Source organism: Alligator sinensis, unplaced genomic scaffold, assembly GCF_000455745.1.
Source record: "Alligator sinensis unplaced genomic scaffold, ASM45574v1 scaffold381_1, whole genome shotgun sequence".
NCBI classification, from domain to species: domain Eukaryota; kingdom Metazoa; phylum Chordata; order Crocodylia; family Alligatoridae; genus Alligator; species Alligator sinensis.
The window spans coordinates 733,789-757,081 of NW_005842440.1; the positions used below are offsets into that span (position 1 = coordinate 733,789).

The 23,293-nt window shown below is 41.9% G+C and overlaps 1 protein-coding gene across 25 annotated transcripts in view; it reads right to left on the bottom strand.

The window, feature by feature from the left end:
* Nucleotides 1–459: 459 nt before the first annotated feature.
* The window catches only part of RGS6 (regulator of G protein signaling 6), a 578,846-nt gene continuing 556,012 nt past the window's right edge, over nt 460–23,293 (bottom strand). For 12 of the 25 annotated variants that reach the window (XM_025211994.1, XM_025211986.1, XM_025211991.1 and 9 more), the window contains 2 exons: nt 14,282–14,342; nt 470–1,429 (listed from right to left, as the gene is read on the bottom strand). In XM_025211994.1, the coding sequence (XP_025067779.1) occupies nt 1,266–1,429; nt 14,282–14,342 (225 nt within the window). In that variant the 3' untranslated portion in view covers nt 470–1,265. Of the gene's footprint in view, nt 1,430–14,281; nt 14,343–23,293 lie in introns of all 25 variants that reach the window. The other 13 variants (XM_025212004.1, XM_025212002.1, XM_025212005.1 and 10 more) reach the window with 7 other exon arrangements.

Genomic DNA, 23,293 nt, shown 5'->3' on the forward strand with positions numbered 1-23,293 from the left:
TTTCAAACTGTACGCTTAGGCTTGATATTACACAATGCTTCATCCAATTCCCATTTTCCTTACACTGTTATTTCATTCTTAGAAATGGCACTTCCCACTGGAGTGACATATCTGAGAATGCAAGATAGGACCTAGCTGTGTCCACTATTGTTTAGAAAGAGTCATCTGGCACCCAAACCCCTGGCTGATTCAGAACAGTCTTCTGACCCACCTCCAACCCTATGAGATTCCCCTCTCTAAAGGCTGAATATTGCTCTCAGTTACACCCATGTGAATTTTGGGTAATTGTAGTTAAGTCAACACCGTTTAACCTGAAGAAACAAGGGCAGACTTCACCTTTTGTGTTTGGAGGGATTAGGTGTTTTCCCTAAGAGGTTCAATTCAATCCATTTAGAATAAAAGTTGAAAAATAATCATTGCATAAGCATGGAAAAATCTTTAAATAAATAGGAAACCAAATACAGTATAATACCTTTAAATACTTTATGCATGTGTGTGTATGTGTGGCGATGTGTGTGTGCACATGTGTATTATACATCTCAAACATTGCCTGGTGACCACTGGGTAGAGTCATATTTGCACTGATGTGCATGCAGAGTAACTCCAGTAAGTCAGAGGATTTACATTGTGATCAGTTTGACTCTGTGGGCTGGATCATCAGCTGGTATGAATTAGTTAAGGTCCACTGACTTCAGCTGAGGATCTGGCCATGCACTTTTGCCACCTGCCCTTGAGAGGACAGCAAGCCAAAAGAAGTGGTTTTCCCACCATTATTTTAAAAGAGGAAAGGAAATAAAAAAAAATATTGAGTCAAAGAAATTGCTTCCGTCTGCAGCAGAAATGAATTAGACATTTTGTTTTGAGCAGGCGAAGCAGCTTCTGGTAGATATTTTATTGGATCCAGATGGCCACAAGAAAGGGAACAAGTGGGTAGTGGGGACAATAGTGGCTTCAGTTACAGCCGTGTTTTTACCAGGGAGAGAAGAGATGAAGGGATAATACTGATGTTGCTCAGCTCTTCTTTCTCTAGGTTGCAGTTGGGACTGGTTCCTTAAATAATAAGATACTAAGCCCTCTGCCTTGTTGACCTTCTGTATACAGTGCAGCGTGCTCCTCCAAAACCAAGTAGGAAGCAAAGTACCTTTAGAGAACTCAGTGCTGTTATAAAGCTGTACAAGTAAGAAAGTGTTGATGTAAACTATGAAAAGAGGAACCTCCAGTGAGCCGATCTTTCCATCTTGCTCTCCTTTTTCTCCCCTCTGCTCTCATTCTTTTTCTCTCACTGTGACCCATTCTCCCCAAAATGAAACATCCTCTGCGGAGGTTGAGCGCAGCTGTTTGTCAGGGTTGTCAGCAATGGCTCGCTCAGCTGAAGCTGTCAGGAGGACTGCATCAGGCCTGTGAGGCGCTTGCCCGCCAGAGACTTTCCCTAGAGGAACAAACAAACAAGCAGAAAAAGAGAGAGCCAAACATGTGAGTTAAGCTGCTGCACAGGAAAAATAGGCCAGACTGCTCAGTCAGTTGATCTGGCGAGCTGGTTCTGTGACTGATAATGGAGAGCAGGAAACTGAAATGGCTGAAGGTTGCAAAGATATCTGAATGCAGGGGCAGGTGCCATACCCAAGGGCCGTGGTGGGAGTATGTGGTTTCCTGCCAATGCCAGTGCTTACACAAAGGCAGTAAATCTGACGTTACAGTGCTCTTGGTATTTAACCACTCCGTCTTAAGTCACATCGTGTGTCCATTCCTTGTTTACCTCTGTGAAAAGGCAAGTAACACTGGTGTCAGTGTGCTGTGTGTCCAGACCCTTAGAGGTGTTTTAATCACTCAAGGTGAGATAATCTTTCACACTGTCTCATGACAACTCCTCCTTCCTGGTTCCCCTGCTTTCCCCTTTCATGTCCTTCATTCCTTTCAAAGCACTGAAATGAATCTTGCATTTCAGGGCTATGATCCTTGACCATGTAAAGCACGTAGGAATTTTACCATGGACTGCAGTGAGCGTGGGATCAAGGGTAGCTGCTGGAGGATGCCCCTTCCATATCTGAATTGCTTCACCGGCTTATCCCATATGATCCCTGCTCTCCTTCACTTCAGTAAACTTCTATATCAATTACGCCTCGTTTTTGTGCCTGTTAGGAGATGTATTTTTTAAAGGGATGCTGTTAACTTTTCATTTAGCCAGATTTAAAAATAGAAGTTACAAGTAGGGTCATGTACTATGTAAGTTGCCAGATCTCCTTGGCCTTTCTTTTTTTTTTTGGTGGAGGAAGGGGATTGACAATGATACTTTCCTTTTATCATTATTGAAATAAATATGGAAGGTGCACTCCTGCAGGAGACTCCTGCTGTATCTGGCAGGTTTTTTTTTTTTATGTTACTGTAATTTGTTGCTTTCTGAAAAAATGATCCACAGAAACAGGAAGAGACAGTAAATTTGACTAGACACAATTTGCAGTCAAATTAGGTAAAATGAAGCAAGTCAGATTAATTAAACTCTGTTTACAAAGTAAACACCCTGAGGAATAGAGAAGAATGTTTCATTGTCTGATGTTGCCTAACCATAGTTTGGAATAGTAGGTAAACGATAGGTAAAATGATTAAGGACAGGCATTTGACTTTTTATGTCAATGTGCATCTTTAACTATACCAATAAGTAACTTGTATATGCAAACGCAGTCCAATTTGCCATCCTTCCAAAGGTCAACAGATTGTTGTAAAAAAACACCCCCAACACACTGCTACTGTTCAAAATGATTGGCATGTGGTTGGTTTTCAAAGCTTCATAATTTTTCCTAATTTTGAAGTAAACTGGTAAATGCACTTCATTTTGCAAAGGACTGATTCTCGCTGAGTAATTAGTCACTGACCAGTAGCTAGCCCAGAAGTGCTGCTGTTTAAAATTATATATATATATACTATATATAATATATACTATATATGTATTATATATATAATGTATTATATATATATTAGATTTTTCTCCTGCTATAAAATCAGCCAAATCATTCTCAATATATTTTAAAATCACCTTTGGGCAAAGCTCAAAGCCAGAACACGTTACTCAAACAAGAGAATGGTTTTCAGAACATGAGGGATGGTAATGTTAATGCTTTCACAACCCATACTCTAGCCGTTATCATTATTCCAGCTGTTCCATAACAACAGTAAAGAAACTAGACAGCAGCTGGATTCTACATTTTGCTTAACATGTTGGTCTTACCATTGGTTTGGGCAGCTCCTTCGAAGAAACCCTACAAAGATTTGGTTTGGTAAAATAACTACTAGATTAAACTTATAGTTTAGTTCAAGTCTGCAGCTTCCCTGGTGCAAGGAAAGTGATGGCAGTTGTTGGGGGATAATTCTAGGGGGAATAAAACTGACTTGCAGAAAGCACAAGCGTGTTCCAGCTCCTGAACTGAGACATGGCAACACAGGCATCCTCTTCCCAACACCCCATCTTGTTGCCATATTCAAGGGCCCATTCTGAGGCGGGGGATGAATTTGAGGGGGATGGAGGGGTCCATACTAACACTGATTTTAATGTATCCTTGTTTAAATCAGAAGGAGGAGGAGACTGCTGTTGCCAATGCCAGGCAGATCAAAGAGAAACTGACAGCAAAGTTAGTGGTGCCTATCTTCAAGGAGAGGAAAAGATGGATGTGAACATAGAGACTGTGTACGACCCACTGGAGTAGACTCAGAGACTGTGTAGGACTGGGTATGACTCACTTGAGTAGACAAGCATGGTGCACCATTAACCGCCTTACAGGCGAAGGCATAAAAAAAAGACATTGCCCGTGTCAGCAAACTCCATCGCAAAAACGCTGTGCAACAACAGCCAGTACTCAAGCAAGCAACACAGAGAAATGATTAAAAATCTGACTCATGAACAACTTAGATCACCCACCACCAATCTTAATTTAACTGCCCCCATCTCTGACAATGAGTTTGACACAGCTATTAAAGTGATCAAGACTGGCAAGGCTGCTGGTTCAGATAAAATACTTCCAGGCTATGTTATCAAGCTTGGAACCACAGTGAAAAGATGGCTCCAGAAATTCATGTATAAATGCCTAGAAAGTAACAGACTTCCAAAAATGTAGAGAAAAGCTGATATCAGTGCTATCCTGAAATTCAATAAACCACCAGAGGATCCAAAGAGCTATTGACCTATCTCACTATTCTAGGTTGCATGCAAACTCATGTAATGCAGAGCATCATCCTGAATAGAACAGAGAACATCATCGATCCCTAGCTCCCAAAAGAAAAAGCTGGCTTTCAGAAAAAGCAGTGTACCACTGACCAAGTTACATTACTTATATCCAACATAGAAAACAGATTTGAAATGAGGCAGAAAACAGGCATGGTCTTTATTGATTATACAGTCACCTATGACTGCTGTGGCATCAAGGCCTCAAATATAAATTGCACTCCATGATGCCTGACTGCAAGCTATGCACTATCATCATGAACATGATCGCCAGAAGATCATTCAAACTCACTTCCAGACAAGGAACCCTGAAGAATGGAGTCCTCCAGGGGTCAGTGTTAGCATCAATACTTTTCAATGTATAGATCTCAGACTTCCTGCATACAACACCTAAACAATACATTAATGTTGACAATGTCGCCATAGTAGCCCAAGAAATACACATGACAGAACTGAAAAAGGCACTGAGTACTGTCATGGATCTCATCACTGACTCCACAAGTGGCACTTAAAGTTGAACATCAATAAATCAGTATCATTATTCTTCCACCTGGATAATTGTCAAACCCAGAGCATGCTGAGTATCAGCATAGGCAACCACATCCTTCCCTATGAGCATACCCCAACCTACCTAGCAGTCACATTAGACTGTTCTCTCACCCAACACCACACTTAGAAGGTCTGTAGTAAAGTCTCTACATGGGTAATTCCCTTAAGATGTTTAGCCAGCATGATACGGAGTGCCAACTTCAAAGTGCTCAGAACCACCGCACTTAAAATATTATATGCTACAACAGAATATTGTGCTCCTGCATGGTCCAGAAGTTGTCATACTAAAATGCTTGACACTGTACTTAACAGTGTGCTGAGACTCATAACTGGCGCACAACTTACACACAAACATATGTACTTCCTGTATTCTTGGGTATTAGACCAAGTGATATAGAAGACAGACCCTAACATCATTACTGACAATAGAGGCAAGAGATGATGAAAATCACCTGCTCTATCAACTGCAAACTAAAGACTCAAACAGATGGAGGCTTAAGCAACTTAAAAGTTGTAAACCATTTCTACGCGAAGCCCAGAAGCTCCTGGAAGAGATTAGGGATACTGAAGCAAACCTACAGGCAGCAAAAGAGTGGGCCCACCACTGGGAAAGGTCAGACCTATTTCTACAGTGTTTTTTACCAACACCAAACAAGTCCCCCACTGGGGTATGACTTTGACAGAGAAGTGTGGGCCAAGATGAACAGATTGAGATCTAGATATGGATACTTCAAAACAACCCTTCACAAGATGAACACCTTGGATAGTCCCCTGTGTGAGTGCAGAATCCAATAAACAGCACAGCATTTAATCGAAAGCTGCAATCTCTACAAATGCCCAGAACGGGTAGATGGAATCTGTATATTGAGTGATAATACCAGACAGTGGCTCATAGATTTGGAAGTTGATAACTGACACAAAAGAAGACGACCAGATGCTGGTAAATCACTAGCAGAGGTTAGCCTTTGATGACCTTTGATGTAGTCACAGCCTGGGCTTGTTGCTAAGAGCTGGTTCCTTCCATTGGCAGTGTTTTTCAGTAGTAGCTCTAACCTTTTATGGGCAAAAAAATCGTTGTAACTCTTCCTGCGAAGTGTTCTCAGTTACAGCGGGGAGCTGCACTTCTGTCTGTACCCTTAGATTCTCTTTCCATCACCAAAAATACTTGTTATTCATCTGTTTGGGTACCTCAGAGTACCTTTCCAACATTCATTCTTAACATGACAATTGACTGGAATTATCCTTTGAATTGTCATATCTGTAAAATGGGTGTAGTTTTTATTGTTTAAAATGGCTTGCACCTGTTAATCTGATAGCTCAATAGCCTAATGGCTCAGATCCTTAGAGCTTATCGACAGACTTATCTTCCTCACACCCCTGTGGCAAGTTACAGTTTGATTCAGTGACTTGTCCAAATTCACACGCGGGGGTAAGGGATGGATCTACACGTGTGCTTTACTGCCAAGTTTACTAATTACCTCCCTAGTAAAGCATCACTGTCTACAAGTGTGGCGCTATTAGACTGGCGTAAACTAATTAACTCTGTAGGATAGTTGGGCATCCCACTACAGAAAGGATGTGGACAAATTGGAGAGAGTCCAGTGGAGGGTAACAAAAGGCCTTTGATCTGGTATCCCACGATGTTCTCATGGGAATATTGGAGGATTGTGGGCTTAACTGCTTGTTAGTTAGGTGGGAGGAAGCTGGCTGCAGGGTGGGACCTAGACAGTTCTAGTGAATGGATCTGTGTTGTCCTGGTGAGAAGTGGCCAGTGGTGTCCTTCGGGGTCCATGCTTGGTCCAGTGCTTTTCAATATCTTTATCAATGATTAGGATGTGGGTGTGAGGAGCTCACTGGCCAAGTTCACCGATGACCAAAGGCTGAGAGGGGACTTGGTAACAGCTACTGCTACATCAGGGGAATACATCAAGGGCTCGGCGAACAACTGTTTACCAGGACACTCTTGGGGAAAGCCAGGAGTAATGGCCACAGACTCCTAGAAGACCATTTCAGGCTTAATGCTAGGAAAAACTTCTTCTCAGTTAGGGTGTCCAGACTGTGGACTAAGCTCCCTCCAGAGGTGGTGCAATCACCTACCCTGGAAATCTTCAAGAGGAGACTGGATGGTCACCTCGCTGAGGTCACCTGATCCCAGTTGTCTTTCCTGCCTAATGCAGTGGGGCTGGACCCAATCTTGTGAGGTCCCTTCCAGCCCCTTACAATCTATGAATCTATGAACAAAAATGGTGAGGGGACTGGGGGACATGACTTATGAGGAAAAACTGAGGGAACTGGGCTTATTTAGTCTAGAGAGGACAAGACGGAGGGGGGATTTAATAGCAGTCTTCAACTATCTGAAGCGGGGTTCAAAAGAGGATGGAGCTAGATTGTTCTCAGTGGTGGCAGATGACAGAACAAGGAGCAATAGTCTCAAGTTGCAGCAAGGGAACTTTAGGTTAGGTATTAGGAAGTATTTTCTCACTAAGAGGGTAGTAAAACACTGGAACAGTTTACCCAGAGTGGTGGTGGAAGCTCCATCTTTGGAGGTTTTGAAAACCCGGCTAAACAAAGCTTTGGCTGGGATGATCTAGTTGGCGATGGTCCTGGTCTGAGCAGGGGGTTGGACTAGATTACCTCCTGAAGTCCCTTTTGACCCTAACTTTCTCTGATTTTATGCTTCTTTTTACTCCTCCACAATGCACATGTAGACTGTGATCAGGGCTGGCTGGGTATGAGGGTGCTAAAGTGTGGGGGCTACACCCAGGAGCAATAAACTCTGGCAAGAACTGCACTGGGGTTTATTCAGGCATACTAATTTCATGTGTAGATGCACCCAGGAAGTCTCTAGCCAAGCCAGGAATTGAATATAGGCTGATCAGGTGCCAGGCATGGAATGGGAAGATAAGTCTGGATAAGGCTGGAGCCTGCAGCTAGCTTCCCCTTGCAGTGGACCCTCCTCTTTCCAAGCCTGTCCATGTTTCAGAATGGGAGGGGGGAAGGGGAGCAGAGGGAGCTTGTTCTAGGGGTTCTCCAGCCAACTCTGGAGGGTTGAGTGGGTGAATTGGAGCCCCCACACCTTGGGGCTGGGGACGGCCTCCAATACACCCACCCTCATCCTCGAAATGGGGCCTGAAAAACATCTGAACCAAACTTCCTCCGCTCCCTTTCCCCCCTCCAATTCTGAAAACAGCCTGAGGCTAGCAAGCTGCGTAGACAGAAGTTACAGAAGATGCTCTGTTTTGCAATGAGGGGTCAGATTTTCACCCGATCAGCCATTTTTGAAGCTGTTTGCAACTGCGTGCTTGTGTTTGGTCACAGCTATAAACTGCTTTCTGTGGCCACATTGGGTGAAAATTGTCACTTCTGTCTGAGCCCTAAATGAAAATTTCTGATCTGAAAGAGAATGGTACCAAAGTTCAAAAGTGTTCAGGTGTGCAGCTTTGGTTCATCTCAAGGCAGAGATAGGGGGTCAGCCATAACATTTGGTTCTGGGTTTGAACATCTATAAAGGATAGGGGATTATTAATATCCTGGGGGCTATTTTGACTTTTCTGTTCATAATAAACCTTTTTCCTCCCTTTCAATTCTAGAAATTCTAGAATTCAATTCTACAAAATTCCTGCATTGAATATGAACAACAGGGGACCAAAATATAATCTGTCAAAGGCCAAAATACTGGGCCAAATCTTCAGTACTACTCCATGGTAAATCAGCATGATTCTACTCTCTTCCTGGTGATCTGCACCAGCTGAGGGCCTGGCCTACACTACTTGTTGCCTTTTTAGTTCCTTCATTGTTTTATTGTCCCAAAGTCCTCTGGGGAATGTCACACATCCATGTCATGTTCCTGACTGCTGCGTTTTGCATTTGGAGTTAGCTGACAGGTATAAAACATATATTACCAGGCAACTCCTTTGTGGCTCTGCACCTGGCAAAGCAAATTATTCCTGCATTATGTCAGAACCTTGTTCCAAATCCACCTTTCTCTGTTTGTGGAATGTGGCTTATGGCCAGATGTGCAAAAATGGGGTCGGTGTGTGTTTAGCACAATCATTTTTGTATTGTGTTGTAATCACTTGTGTACCCCCAACACAACAGGGGCTCCTCAGGACAGGCAGAGGTGGGCAGTGCACACCCTGCTGTGAATGAACTGCAGTGTGCTTCTTACATTTGGCTGCGAATTCATGGAGTTCACTTTTATGGGTCAGTTTCATCGCCTCACTTGGAGATGTTACCGAGCTCCACTGATGAATGGGATTCCGAAAGCTGAGTGCTCACATAAATTCTGTTACATGTCCATGTAGTGACTGTACGTGTCAAGATAAATATTCAAGATTTATAGAAAAGGTGTCCACTAGTATGGGTTTATGTTGAGTTGATCATCCAGTATCATATGCTCTTTCTGGGCCTTGTCCAGCGTAAATATGAAAGGCAGTCAAAAGCAAGACTGTTTTTTGGAGGCCAGATACAGTTAAAATGATTCCAATTAGGTATGATAAATGCTCCAAAGGATATTTTCAATAAAATCACATAGTCCTTACTTAGCCCAAATTCCCTCAATGCGATCTTTAACTAAGTGAGGAGTGCAGGGTATGGCTCTTAGTGTGGACAGGATGGCAAAGTCTGGCACTATGAATCTGCACTTCCTTGCTAAAGATTCCAAACAAAGTATAGTTTTTTTCCCCTGCAATTTGTATCACTTCTCACACATTCCTACCTCACTTCAACCCACCAAAGGAGAAGTTAGTCAATCATGGTATATTTCCAGGAGAAAATTATTCAATCCTGGCTGGTTTTAGGCAGCATGCGCGTGTGCGCGCATGCACGCGCACACACACACACACACACACACACACACACACACACACACACACACTTCACTCTGTCATACACATATGCTGATCCACTTAAGTTTAAAATAGACAGGGACCTGTCTATAAATTTTTAACAAGGGCTGAAGCTTTAAAAAGAAATCTTCTAGAAGCTGTTCTTATGATGGCAACACTGTTGTAACTCAAACATCATATTTCAGTATTAGCATGCATGTGTAAAGGCCTGGACAGAAAAAGGTGCAAGTTCCCTTTTTAGCTCTAAACTACTGTACTTTCCTGTAGGTTTTAAGAGCCGATCTAACCCACCATGTCCATTGCAAAAGGATAAAAGTAGTACTCAGCTCTGTTTCTGCAGCAGCGTGAGTTTGTTATCTCTGAACTTTATCTCTAGCTAGCAGTTGTTCTAGTGTGGTAAAAAAAAAACAGATTATGCTACTAATGGTGAAACAGTGTGTGATTTGAAGGTAGAGTAACCCTGAGGAGATTTTCAGGAAAGCTTTCAAGAAACATTCACAATTTATGTTCAGGGTCTGACTCTTGACTCTACAGTCCATTTTACAGTTGGATCAGCTATGCCATGCAGAGGCTCAACCTTGCGAGGTGCTAAGCAGCTTCACTTCTTGTTGAAGTCTATTGAAGTATCTCATGAAATGTTTTACATCTTCTGGGACTGGGCATTGGTTGAGATCTGCTGAACTGAAATTTAAAATTCCACTCACATTCAGTTTGTTAAATAAGTGGAATACAGCAATTAAACCAAACTGCCTTGGACAGGCAAGGAGTCAAATGAGAGGAAACAACATCAGACTGTCTACATGAAAAGAGAACAGCATGGGTTTTGCATGTTTGTGTGCTGTGTTCTTCTCTTGATCTTGCTTTTTGCTAACAAAGTATGCAACCAAGCCAGTAATTCTTAGAGCTGAGAGCCTGGAAGGAGGTTCTGAACTCATCTTAAAAAAAAAAGCCGTTATGTCTCATATTTGTGGTTTCACACTATGTTAATGTGCTCTGGCCAGCACAGAGCTCAGTCTTTTTATCTGTCATGCAGACATTAACCAACATAAGCATGCAATAATCAGCAACCACCATGCACTCTTATCAGTTACTTACTTGAGCAGGATCAGTCCTATGGGCAATTTTGTGGTTGTGGGAAGAAGGGAGAGAGGGTGCACAGGGCTCCAGAGTTCAGAAAATGGGGCTCCCATTTGCCAGATTAACACAGAACAAAGGGTCTGAATACTACTGGAGTTTTATTTCCACAGTCTCCACCAACCTCCTTCCATATCAAGGTTGGACTTCTTGCACTATCTCAGGATTGAGTCCCTTTCACCCCCACCTGCATTTACCCAGGTTTTTTTTATCAGTTTCATCTACTTCCTCCCAATGCAAACCAGAAACATCAGTTTCTCAGAGAACAGTCTTCTCCGAGGTGATAATGCTTCTCAGCTTCATTCCACCCACACAAGAAGGCTGACATCTGGGATGTGTACATCTTTCTTCTGAGGGGAGGAAACAAATGGCACTTCAGTCAGCTATCAGTTTAGGTTTGAACTTGTGGTTCCTTGTATGATGGGCAATCCTGAGCTCTTGTACTGAACCAAGTCTTAACTAAGACATGTCTGCCTGGTATCAGAAAACAGTGTTGCCCCCTCTCAGACTGTTCCTGAAGTAAGTAATTTTCCAGAGACACAGAGCTTCCAGTCCTGCCCATCTTGTCTTTGTTATATTTCACTGTAGATGTCAGGGTAATTTTACTTTGCTTCATTTTAATGTTCTTTTTATTAGATTTTTTTTTCACAAAAAGATACATGGCAAATGTAAGTAACAGAAGTTAACAAAGTTAAATATGAAATGGGGTTAAAAAGCAATATCGATGAAGGAAAAAATAACTTAGTTGAACACAAAGTCAACACAGAAACATCAACATAAAAATGAAAGAAAAACCAAAATTTCATTTAAATTAGTAGACATCAAAGTAAGAGACAATACCACCAAAATCATGCCTTATTATACCAAATGGAAACTGGATGTGTAACGTGACATTCAATAGCAGGTGTGCAAAATTGTCGCTCATTTTATTTCCAGCCATACCCACTTGTTCTTTACCACTGGATTCTTAAGGGGATTACTGCAAACTAGCACTCCTATCTGGTAAGTGTCACTAAATTACTGTATTTGACCACTGCCTATTTAGTCTAAGTTGTTGTGGTCTAGTCTTCTCCAAAATCAGCTAGTTTGGGTATTTGTTATTGGTCTGTATCTTCTGTTTCTGGTTATAGCTCTATGGGCACATGCTAGGTTGAATTAAAGTCAACATTATCCATCCCTGCTGTATCTTTGGTTTGCTGAAAATTCCTTACACTTAAAGTGTTCACCTGCAAGGCATACTCTACTAGGCTAAAGTGCAGTAAAAATGTCCTACTCCTAAAGATCCATTCACGGTCCCATAATGTAAGGGAGCAGCTATGGCTCCTTAATTATGCAAACTACCCTCTGGCACCAGTTAGAGTTGGCCTAGGGTCTGCTTTTTAATTTTCTACGCTACAGTATGGTCCTAAGGGACTATATGCTGAGCCTCCACTGGCTCAGGATAGATTAGATCAGCCCTGCCCCCAAAGCTAGGATGGGACAGTTTGTGCAGAAACCTTATATAAGCTGAGAGTTTCTCCAGCCAAGTGGCAGGAGAATCTGCCTCTAAATGCTTAAGATCCTTAGTTCTCTGGTTGCAGTCCAGTTAACTTAGCTCTTTGAATCCTAGCTAAGCTTGGTTTCCCCTAATCCTGTCAGTGGAACCATACTGCTAGCTACTGGGTCATGCCAGCTTGGAAAGGTACTGTGTATAAAAGCACATGTGTCTTGTAGTGAAAGGCAGTTACAGGAAGAGAGAATTCCTGATAAAGACACTAAGCATGATATGCAAAATATCTTTAGCAATTGCCGTGCAAGATGTACCAGTTGTCTGGTCCACTATTAGGGGACAATAGTCATTCTGAAAATCAATTCTGCTACATCAAATCTTGCACTAGTATCACGGACAGTTAATTTCAGTGGAAGTTTTGCATTGGAAACTTGTTTGGGAAGCCTGACTTTCAGGGTGACCCTATATGGTATGCCCTGGAGGGCTGGGACCCATGACTTACCACTCTGTGAGAAACAGCTAGGAGTCTGAAAGCTTTGGAGACATTGGCTCTAACTTTGGCTCAGCCCTTGGAAATCTTGGGATGGACTTCATCAGGCCAGGTTGCTGGCGGGGGAGGGTGGGGAGCACTATGCAGAGTGTCATGGGGTTGGGACTGCAGATTCTTGGCTCACCTGGCATCTCAGACTGCCCAGCTCCTGGAATCAACAATTATAACTTGTTCTATTTAAGTAAAAGCAGCCATGAAATGGATAATAATTACCATATTTAATCACATACCTACACAGCTTTCCCCCCCAAATCAGCGTCCCATAATTAGGGTGTGTTTCTTAAGTGGGGAAGCTGACTTCCTATCTGAAATACAAACACCTGACTTTGATTCCTGGTCCAGCTTTGATTTCTGCTCCCAGCAGCAGTGGCATTTCTACTTAAACAGCTGAGTGAGTCAGTTGACTTAATGGTTCATTGTTCTTTACTCTACAAATGTTAATGATTGCCTCTCCTTTTAAATGGTCTTTATGTTCCACTAATCAAACTAAACTTCCACCTGAAATTTTGCTGCCTTAACTACTCTTGGTCTCTCTTTTCCTATTTCACAGCCTTGCAGACTATTTTAACTCTTTTTCAAAACTGTAGCTCCACCTGCGGAGACCAGTATTCAGCAGCAGAGTTTCAGCTCTTGGTTAAGCAGGATGGGGAGGATGAGTGAACATAAGATTAGACTCTGTCCCTGCTCTATTCATGCATACATAAACATCTTTTTTTCTTAATTCTGCCTTCTCAAAAAAAAGCTGCATGTCTTATTTGGGGGTGTGTGGTATGCAAGGAAATATGGTATTCTAATTAAACTTAGGAGGGACCAAGTTCCCTGCACTGTATTTGGTTTCAGAAACACCACGTTAGATCTCCTGAAATAATATTTTTTGAGACATCCATTCAGTTTTAAAATGTTGCAGTTTTCCACAGACATTCTGAGATTTGGCAATCCATTCTATTCATTTCCTAAATTGTTAAGCTACCATTCAGTCCCCTGTCTGGGTGTGTCCTATTAATACTTCAGGAGAAAGCAGAATTGTGTGCTGCTGTTTGAGTTCCAAGGCAACCTGGGATTTTATTTTCTCTTCCTACACATTGGACTTTATCTGTTAAACCCTCTTTAGTGGAACTGGGGACCAGCTGCATGAATATCTTGAATGTTAAGAGGAAAGTAGAAGCTGATGATGTCAAACTTCACTTGCTTATGCCACTGAGATATTACACCTGTTTGGAAAAGAAAATTTAGAAGAGACTAAACTGAAATAAGTACTGTGCCCGACCAAAAGCCCTGAGCACCTTTCACCTTGTGGGTGCTCAAAATCTGTACCTGACTTTGGCAGCTAGAATGCAATCTCTTCTTAAAATATATTAATATTTAATCTCTCAGAGTTTGTGTGTGGCTGGAATAGACACAATGAATGAATAATAATTATACCTTACATTTTATATAGCGCCTTTCATCCAAAAGGATCCCAAAGCACTTTACAAACTGTATATGTAGGGATCACTCACCCACCGCTGGAATGTAGCGACCTCTGGGGTGTAACGCGGCAGCCATTCTGCGCCAGCAACACTACACAACAGTGTTTTTAGGAAGGGAAGTGAAGAATAACTTATCCAGTAGAAACTATGAATACTTATCTTTTAAAGGAGCCCTTGAAATAGAATAGAGTACGCAGCTAACATGCAATACATGCAGCATGTTTTTACAGTACAGAAAGCATGCAGTGAAAGCCCATATAGCATATCCATCATACAGATGCAGTACTATATAGATACCAGGAAGAGATGCAGTATACTTAAGCATGCAATATATATTCAGTACATGCAGTGCACACAATGTTTTTATTGTTCTTCCCTGTGTTAGGTATTAACCAATTGCTGTACACATTCGAATGGGCAGAAGAGAAGCTGTGACTGTACACCGAGTTTTCTCACAGTCTGGGGCCATTCTGATGCTTTTCACCTTTGAGGTAGTGCAAGTACCCTTTTCTGGTAAAGCCACATCTCATAAAGCAATTTTTAATATTAAAAAAATATGTTCAGCGGGCAAACTTTTTATCAGTAAAGCACTCCTTAGGATAAAATCATTTCATTTCCCAATAGCTACCTTCATGCAGTATATCTGTGTCTTGTCCCCTGAGTTAATAGTTTGTGGTATCCTCTTTACCAGCTGTTCGGGATACTGTCCCTTTATGCTTGCTGCACTTTGTGGGATTTAATTCTCTGATCACTGGTACTGGTGCCTTCCACTTTCAATTTTAATCTGGTCACGTATTTGTTATCTCATATTGCAAGTGGTAAATATTTTCTCTGTCCTCACAGAATGCATCTAATTTATCTGATTGTCTGGCATTGGGGAAGTGATGGGGCACTGATAGATATGGGGTCAAGTTAAAAAAGAGCCCTGACATGTGTGATTATACTAGGTAGCTACCCACCAGCCAACCAGAGGCCATCTTTCATAATGTATGCTTAATAAATACTTATAGTATATCAAATTGCAAGTGTATGTAAATTACCACATAAATCACCTGTAAATGTGAAATCCCATCAACACTTCTCACACATGTGACACCATACTTATGAATTATGAGACTAGATTAGTTGGAACTGGGCTGTTGAGTTATGATGTGAAATTTGAGCCAATGGCAGACAAAGTGAATATACATAATAAACAAAGGGGAATGAAGCACCAGCAGTGGGCAGGGGCTAGGGGTGGAGTAAATGGGGAGGAAGTAATAAAAGGGCTAAAAGGAAGGTGGCAGGGTAAGGAGTAGATAATTATTTTGCATAGGGATAATAGACAGGGGCAAGGAAGTCTTGGGTGGGAACAACAGAAGAGTGGTATTCCATGCCTGGCATAGACTAGGATTCCAGTTTACACTCAGAAAAATGGTGAATTTAAGGTTTTTAGATTTCACTAATTCATGGGGGTTCACAGTGTCATTTTGTGGTGCAATTACAGTCATATGAGCCAGTTATCTGTAGTCAGTGGAGACCCCCTCAGGGCAGGCAGTGCTTCTCTAGCTGGAATCAGACATTGTACATTCTCCTCTCTGTCTATTGCAGAAAACTGGCTCTCCCATTCACTTTTATATTTCAAATTTGCCTACCTGTTTTCACATATCATCAGCTGCTACTGACAGCAGCTGAGGCTAACACAGTGAATATTTAACAAAGATAGCAAAAAATCCTATAGACAGCTAGCCTGTAGTCTGGTATCATTATCATCATCATCATCATCATCACAGGGATATTGTTCACTAAAGCAATCATGATTTACCTGTGTCAGCTTTTGCAACATTTTTGTCAATAGGATTTTTGTATGCAAATAAACTTTAAGCAGCTCTGTGTTGATTTTTTTGGGGGGTGGGAAAGGGAACTTCTACTACCATGATTCCCAACCATCCTTCAAACACTTAAGAATCTAATCGGCATCTATTGTGCACTAACGTTAAAAATGAAGAAAACATCTAAAATGGCTTTCTACAGTCCACTACTAAAAAGAAAATACAAGCACACTCCTTCACCTTCTTCAGTCCTGGGGCCAGTGCCATTCTTGCAATAAATTAGAACAGCCTCAGAGTTGTCTCAAATTACCCATGGCTTCCAACAACCATTGTGTATAGGTAGGATATATTGTTGTGGCTCATTGTGCACCCTTTTTTCTATTCTACTCAGGACACATGGGCCCAGGTAAAAGGATGGTATAAAGCCACTATAGTGGCTCTAAACCTCCCATGAAGGGAGACGCCTCAGGAACTTTACAGTGGCTTTGAACTGCTACACAGCCTTAGTGTTACCAAAGCCTCAGTGTTTCTAGCCTGGCCTGTATATTGCTCACAGGATGTTTAAAAATTCTTAGCTTCAAGTGGACTGCATTGATCGGTGAAGTTGTAATAAGCTATAGACTGATTTGATCCTCTAGGCTGACAACTCAAATCTTACCTAGGTAATAAAAGTTCTAATCTGATTTTGCTTAGTGGCCTATGTGAAATGTGTTGATGATCTAAGCTTAGCCCCTAGCAGACAGGTAACTAAGTTAAAAAAAAGTCATCTTAATTGGCTCTAATTGGCAACCATTTCTACATATGGCTAGCTACGATGAAATATCCTTTCATCCTTAAGAATGGTCCATCCAGGTCACAATATCTCAGATCATGAGATTAGAAATGCCAGATATGGTGCCCATATGGATATTGAGATCTTTAAGAACAGAGCGAGCCTATTCTAGTTAAGTAAGAATACTCCTATTGACAAAAGCTAGCCAAACATGAAATCTACAAAAAAATGGAGGAAATAAATAAAATAGAAGTGAACTAGTGAAACTAGATGAAGTTCCTATTTGTACTTGGTTCAAAATATGCCATAGGTCTGTTTAATTAATCAAGAAGGATTACCTCTTATTAGAAAATTTTGGTCAGATTTAAAAAAAAACCTGAGCTGATGCACAACACATTGAGTAGCAGTATAACAATATTACATTGTTCACTGCAATATGCTCATGAGAGGATTCCACAGGAATCTGCAATTTATCAGTCAGTTTTCCTGGCATTCTCTTTGGTGTGCCTGTATACCACATCTTCCCAGTAAAATCATTTAGCATAAAGCTCAATAAAATCGTAAAGAACTAATATACAAAATAAAAGTCCTAGAGGATTCAAGGGTTTCACAGTTAGCACTGTCAGCACGCCACAACATAATTAGTAGAGTCACAGCATAGACACTTATGGGATGATGGAGAAGACCCTTCCTCACACACAAACCAATACTAATGTCTAACAAGCTTCTGAGTCAAAGACAATTTGACTCAGTGCTGTTATAAAAGACCTATGTGCAGGAAAACTAGATGAGAAGAAGCACTACCACCCAGAATAGCAAACAGTCTCCATCATGGCACATGAAGGAGAATTTTTGCAACTGCAACAGGATAATGTGTCATAGTCAATCCTGAAAAAGTCATTTCTGCAGGAGGAACAGAAGGAATTGAAATACGATCAGGTGGGACAATGGCTGTCTTGTTCCATGAAGACATCTAGAATACCGCCCACTCGACTCAAGTACGGAAAATAACATGAGTCCTCACAGTTACTGACAACCTAAATACTAGGATCGGCAACGTTTCCAGAGTTTATATCCTCTCATTTTTATCACCTTGGTTCTGTCCTGAAGGGTCTGTTTTACCTAGAAATTGAAACAGCCTTCTATTCTTAGATATACTAAACGGCTTGCTGTACACTATAAAATTTCCCCTCTTAGTTTATCTGTCTTCTCTCTCTCCCCCTTAGTTTCCAAGTGTCTTTTCAGCTTCATCAAATGAACTTTCTAACCTCATATTTCTAAGGCCTACCTATAGCCTCACGCTCCCTTATTTTCTTTCCACATTGGTCTGAAAGCACTGTCTGGAAAAGGTCCCTTGCCTCTCTGAACCTGACCCCTTGACCCTAACTCATCTGTTTTTGATGCTCTATGACTTCTAACTTGTTGATTTTAAGAACAAATGAACCAACCCTGGTTCTGCGAGTCTCCATGCACTCGTTCATTCACTCAAAATAATGTCTAAATAACATTTCACCTTAAGTCTTACTATACTGCACGCATGCTAGTTACAGGAATCATATTCTAACCTATACTTTACATATATGTGTATGTATAGCCTGGAAGCAGCTGTGAAATACCCTATATGGCTGTGTCAACATGAGTGTAGAAATTTGTTTCCCTGGGGACAAGAAGCAGTGGCACACCTTGTCTGCTGGCACTGGACTGGCCCTAGCAGCCTTCAATGGGATTCTGGGGGCCTCCTGGGGCTGCAGCTGTGGCGATTCTGCCACTCAAAGCTTGACCACTTTTTTTTTTGGTGCAGGTTTTTTTTGACCACTGCAGCACAGAGAACAGCTGAATGTGAGGTATTTGGCCCCACAGATGTGTCTGCAGTGCCAAATACCACACGGCCACACCTGTCTGGATGCAGTGCAAATGGCACTTACTTGCACATAAATTGTCCTGCATTGGTACTGGGAGAAGCAAGGAAGAGAATGCATGAGGTGTTGTCTATAGATTTTAATAGTTTCCCTTTAAAACATGATCAGTATTTTAGCCAGAAGTATGAAACTATGGCCTTGGACACGAAGCATCTGGGATGCTGGGAGATTCTGGTTTAAGTTAAACCAGGGAGGGGCCTGGGACAGACATTGCATAAACCGGTTTGAGCCAAATCAGTTAAATCTGATACTACATTCAACCAGGTTTATCTCACACCAGTTTCAGCCATTTTCAAACTGGTTTATGTGCACTGAACATCTGTTCTGTTACAGGTTTAAACCAGTTTCTGATCGCTTAAACTGATTTATGTGTAATGTCTGTCCATAGCCATACTCATTGGTAGTGCTACAAAACTTTGTAGCTACAAAACTTTGTAGCACTAAAAAAATAGAGCATTGTGGGGGCATGCACATGAGCATAGCCCACTGGTGAGAGCCCTTCAAAGGTGAGCTTTCCAGCCAAATGGTGATAGGGGGAAGTAGCAGATACAGGATGATGAAAAGGGAGATGTGGCTTAACAGCACAGAGCAGTTGTGGGGAGCAGGACTTCAACTCTACTCACCGTGGGCTGTTAAGGAGCCATCCACCTTGAAGGGACAGAGGGGGAGCAGAGCACTCTAGGATCCTGGGGGTATGAGAGACCCCCGATAGCGCTAAACATAGCTGTGCACATGTTACGTATGGCACTATAAAAGGCAGCACTGCAAAGAAGTTCCTGCTTGAAACAGGAACTCTTTTGTGGTAGATCCACCATTTTTCGAGTGCTACACACAGCCTAAATATGCACACACTCACTTTTTCTAGTTCTTTAAGGGTTGTGTATATAATGCTACCTACATAAATTATGCCCAGGCCTAAGAACTTCCCACCCTGATGACTTGCAGTCAGCTGCTACATTTTCTGTAGTGCTGTATGACAGAGACCCTTGGCTGCTGTTTGACAGGCACTGCCACTACTGCTGACATTTCACAGGGAATTTTGCTAGCTGCACATTTTTGCTTCTCTTTGGGTGTACAGGCATCAACAGCAATATTAATTCAGCAGAAGAGACATGCACAAGAACTACTCCCCTCAGTAGGTCTAATCACTTATTTCATGAGAAAACCTAAAGTTCACAAGCATCTGGGGCTTCAGCAGAGGGGGAGCCCTCTCTGTACCATGTTGCAGTCTGGTGCTTAGGGTCTCAGTTGGAGGAGGAGCTCTGCTGGCCCCATGCTGCAGTTGGGCACTGAGGGCTCTTGCAGAAGGGGAGCTCTGCCCATGCCAGGCTGTAGTTGGACAGAAAAGGCTCTGCTGGAGGGGGGCTTTCACCCCACCAAACCACACCACAGCTGGGTAGTGGGGACAAGCAAGTAGTAACTGGCTCCTATTGCCTCTCCCCCCCCACCATCTTGGACATGCCCTCTGTTGTTCTGGGCCCTGCTGGAAACTGTTTCTAACACCTGGTCTATTTAATCCAGTAGCTAATGTCAGATGAACTGGAAGTAGTTTCAAACATCTGACATAAACAGTACTACAACACAGGTTTGAATTCCTTTCAGCTCATAACTGGTGAGTTACTTCATTAGGTTTTGAAGCATGAAGATTGATAGTCCTGATCATTTAGAAGAAAACCTAGCTACTGTAACTGCATGTGTTCTTTTTTGTTTGTGTAAAAGATTAGGCAGGATTGAACTGTACTGCTCATGCACTGCGTATTGCCAGTTTGTCCATTGTTTTCATGATGACAGCTGCCTGGAATGTTACAATATTGGGGAAATTTGCACTCAGGTCTGAACTTTGGGGCTCGAGCCATTCCAGTCACCTGCGAAGGGTGCAATTCTTGGTTGCAGGCCCAGTATTGTCAGGGATAATAACTACTGCTGATCTTCAACGATAATGGGAAGATTCAAGATGCTATAGCATGCAACAAGGGACTCACCAGCTGCTTTTTTCTGTTATTAAATGTTAGAAACATTGTGTAAATGGCCACCAGCAATAAGATAGGCACAGTCAGTGGCTTTCACCATAATGTAAAAGCATCAATAGTTTCTCTCAATGTACTCATTAAAATACATTTTCCTTTTACTCCTGGCCCTGAAGGATGATCCCAGCTTATGAAAACTAAGCTTCTGTCTATCTGATTATTAAATCATTTCTAAAGCAGATGGGAAATTACAGTGGCTTAAACAGCTAGGCTGAGACTGCATGGCTAAAAATAGTACCAGTAGGTTCCTTTTAATTAGTAAGATGATCAAATATGACAGAAGACAGAGATGTAGGTATATAGTTTTGTGTGTGTATGTGTGTCTTTAAAATTAAGTTATTACCCTCAGTACCAGCTATTATTTATAATATACATGACACATGATGTCTGATTTTTATGATGTCATTTATCTTCATTTATGAGGAGAGATAGGAGAACTCAGTTTTGGTAATGTCGATCCTTGCTATCCTCAGAAATAAAACTGCATATAAGATGCACCTGCTTCCATGTGCAGTGCCATAGGTTTTTAAGTGAAGTGGATTAGCAGGAATTCCAGTGCAACAGTCTTTCAGAGTTGCAAAGTCCCCATGCTTGGGAAAGTTATAAAAATTAATTTAGCTTTAATGTGAAGTTTTGGGATGACTGGTGTCCCAACAGGACAGGGGAGGCTTGATAGATGGTCCCTATACATTGTGGTCCCTACATATTGATGTATATGCTTTAAAGGATGCATAAATTATATCAAAGAAGCTAAGTAGATTAGAATGGAAGTTTGCAACTATTCCACCACATCGGGTTTATGTGTCTGTGAGAATTCTGTGCAGAAAGTGGCTATGAGTAATGTATACACAGCCCATCAATGACTGGCATTTGGTCTGTGGATTGTACATCTGGTTAGCAGTGGATATGATGAGGCTGAAGGGAGCCAGAGCTTGAGGGGGAACTGCTGAGATCTGACTAGAGAGCAGCATTAATAATACAGGGGCTGCCACAATTATATATAGTGACATTGTGCTAGCCCATGTGTTACTTTCTGGCTGCTTGGAGTAGCCCTGAGGATCAGAAACAGGAAGGAAAATGACAATGAAAATGAAAATGTGAGCTACAAATATTTTAGCAGATAAGCTAAGGAATTTGAGGAAGTCTGGCATATTGTGTTTCATCAGGTCAAGTGAGCCAGGACTTGAAATCTAACACTGATTCTGCAGGCAGAATTCCTTTCAATGTCAATGAAAAGGCCTGCTGTGGAGCAATTCCAGAATACACCCTGTGCTCCATACGGGCCTGACACTCAGAGGAAATGAGTGCCTCATGATTAGCCATGCGTGCCCTTCCCTTCATCAGTTGCTGTGCAAAGGTGGCAAGTGTTGCTTCAAGAGTATGTGCAAGTAAAACTGGAAACATTTGTTTTTGTGACCATTCTGAAGATTAAAGAAGGGCAAGATCCTGCTGTTTCTGTCCTATTAATGTGAACATGATGGCGTCTGGCTTCCAGGCAAACTGGGCACATTTCACAATGTAAAAAAAAGGACATTTCATTGATGAATCTGCTTCTCCTAGGCCAAAACCCCCACATATGAAGATCAAGATCTGGCCTTGTACATAGACATAGAGACACTAAGGAGATGGATGAAAAACATCCTCTGTACAAGATCTTGCTCCTTCTTATTCCTATGTTGTTTTCTTTGAAGACTTTAAGCCCCTGGTTGGCTAGTGGGGTTCCAGGATATCTGCTCACCATGGAGTTAAAAAATGTCTCTGGGGACAGGGAAGTAGGAACCTCAGAGGATGAGAATACTTTATTTGCTTTGGAACTGAATGCTAAAAGCTAGGGATGGATTTTGTAACAAGTTTCACCCAACTGAGAAGCCAATTTGGAGGTATCAAAAGCTTGTCCTTCAGCTTTACTTAACATGTGAGACAAAACTACATTGTATATAGAACCGTATAACCGCACAGCTGACTTTTACTTCAGTGCTGTGAAAATCTTTTCCTACAGCTATGTTTGCCAAACAAGTAACCTGCAACACAAAATAGACCTAAACAGACAAACGTTGACAGTCTGACTTTCCCTTATCCTAAAACTCCTTTTATGGTATTCTGGTCTGTGCAAGAAGACCGGAAAGTACATGGATGCAGCCTCTTATGGAGAAAGCCTTCTTAGCTGTGGTAGTACAAATGTGGGCACGTCTACATGAGACTTTTACTGAGCAGTTGACTAATTAACTGTGCAGTAAATGTTTCAGCATCTATACGTTCACTTCTACTAGGGCACACAAACCTAAGAAACTCCCCAGCAGGGTAGTACTTGTAAATACAAGTAAATACTTGTAAACACAAGTACTACGCTGCTGCAGAGTTTTTTTGTGCACAGCAGTGCATGTGTACATGCTAGCCAGTTGGCTGGGCCATGAGGATGCTTCAGTGCCAGGGCTGCCTGCAGGCTAGCCCTCGTGCCCCAGCCAGCCCCTCCGCAGCATGTTGAGCCCAGTCAGAGCAGCCCCAGGCTGCCA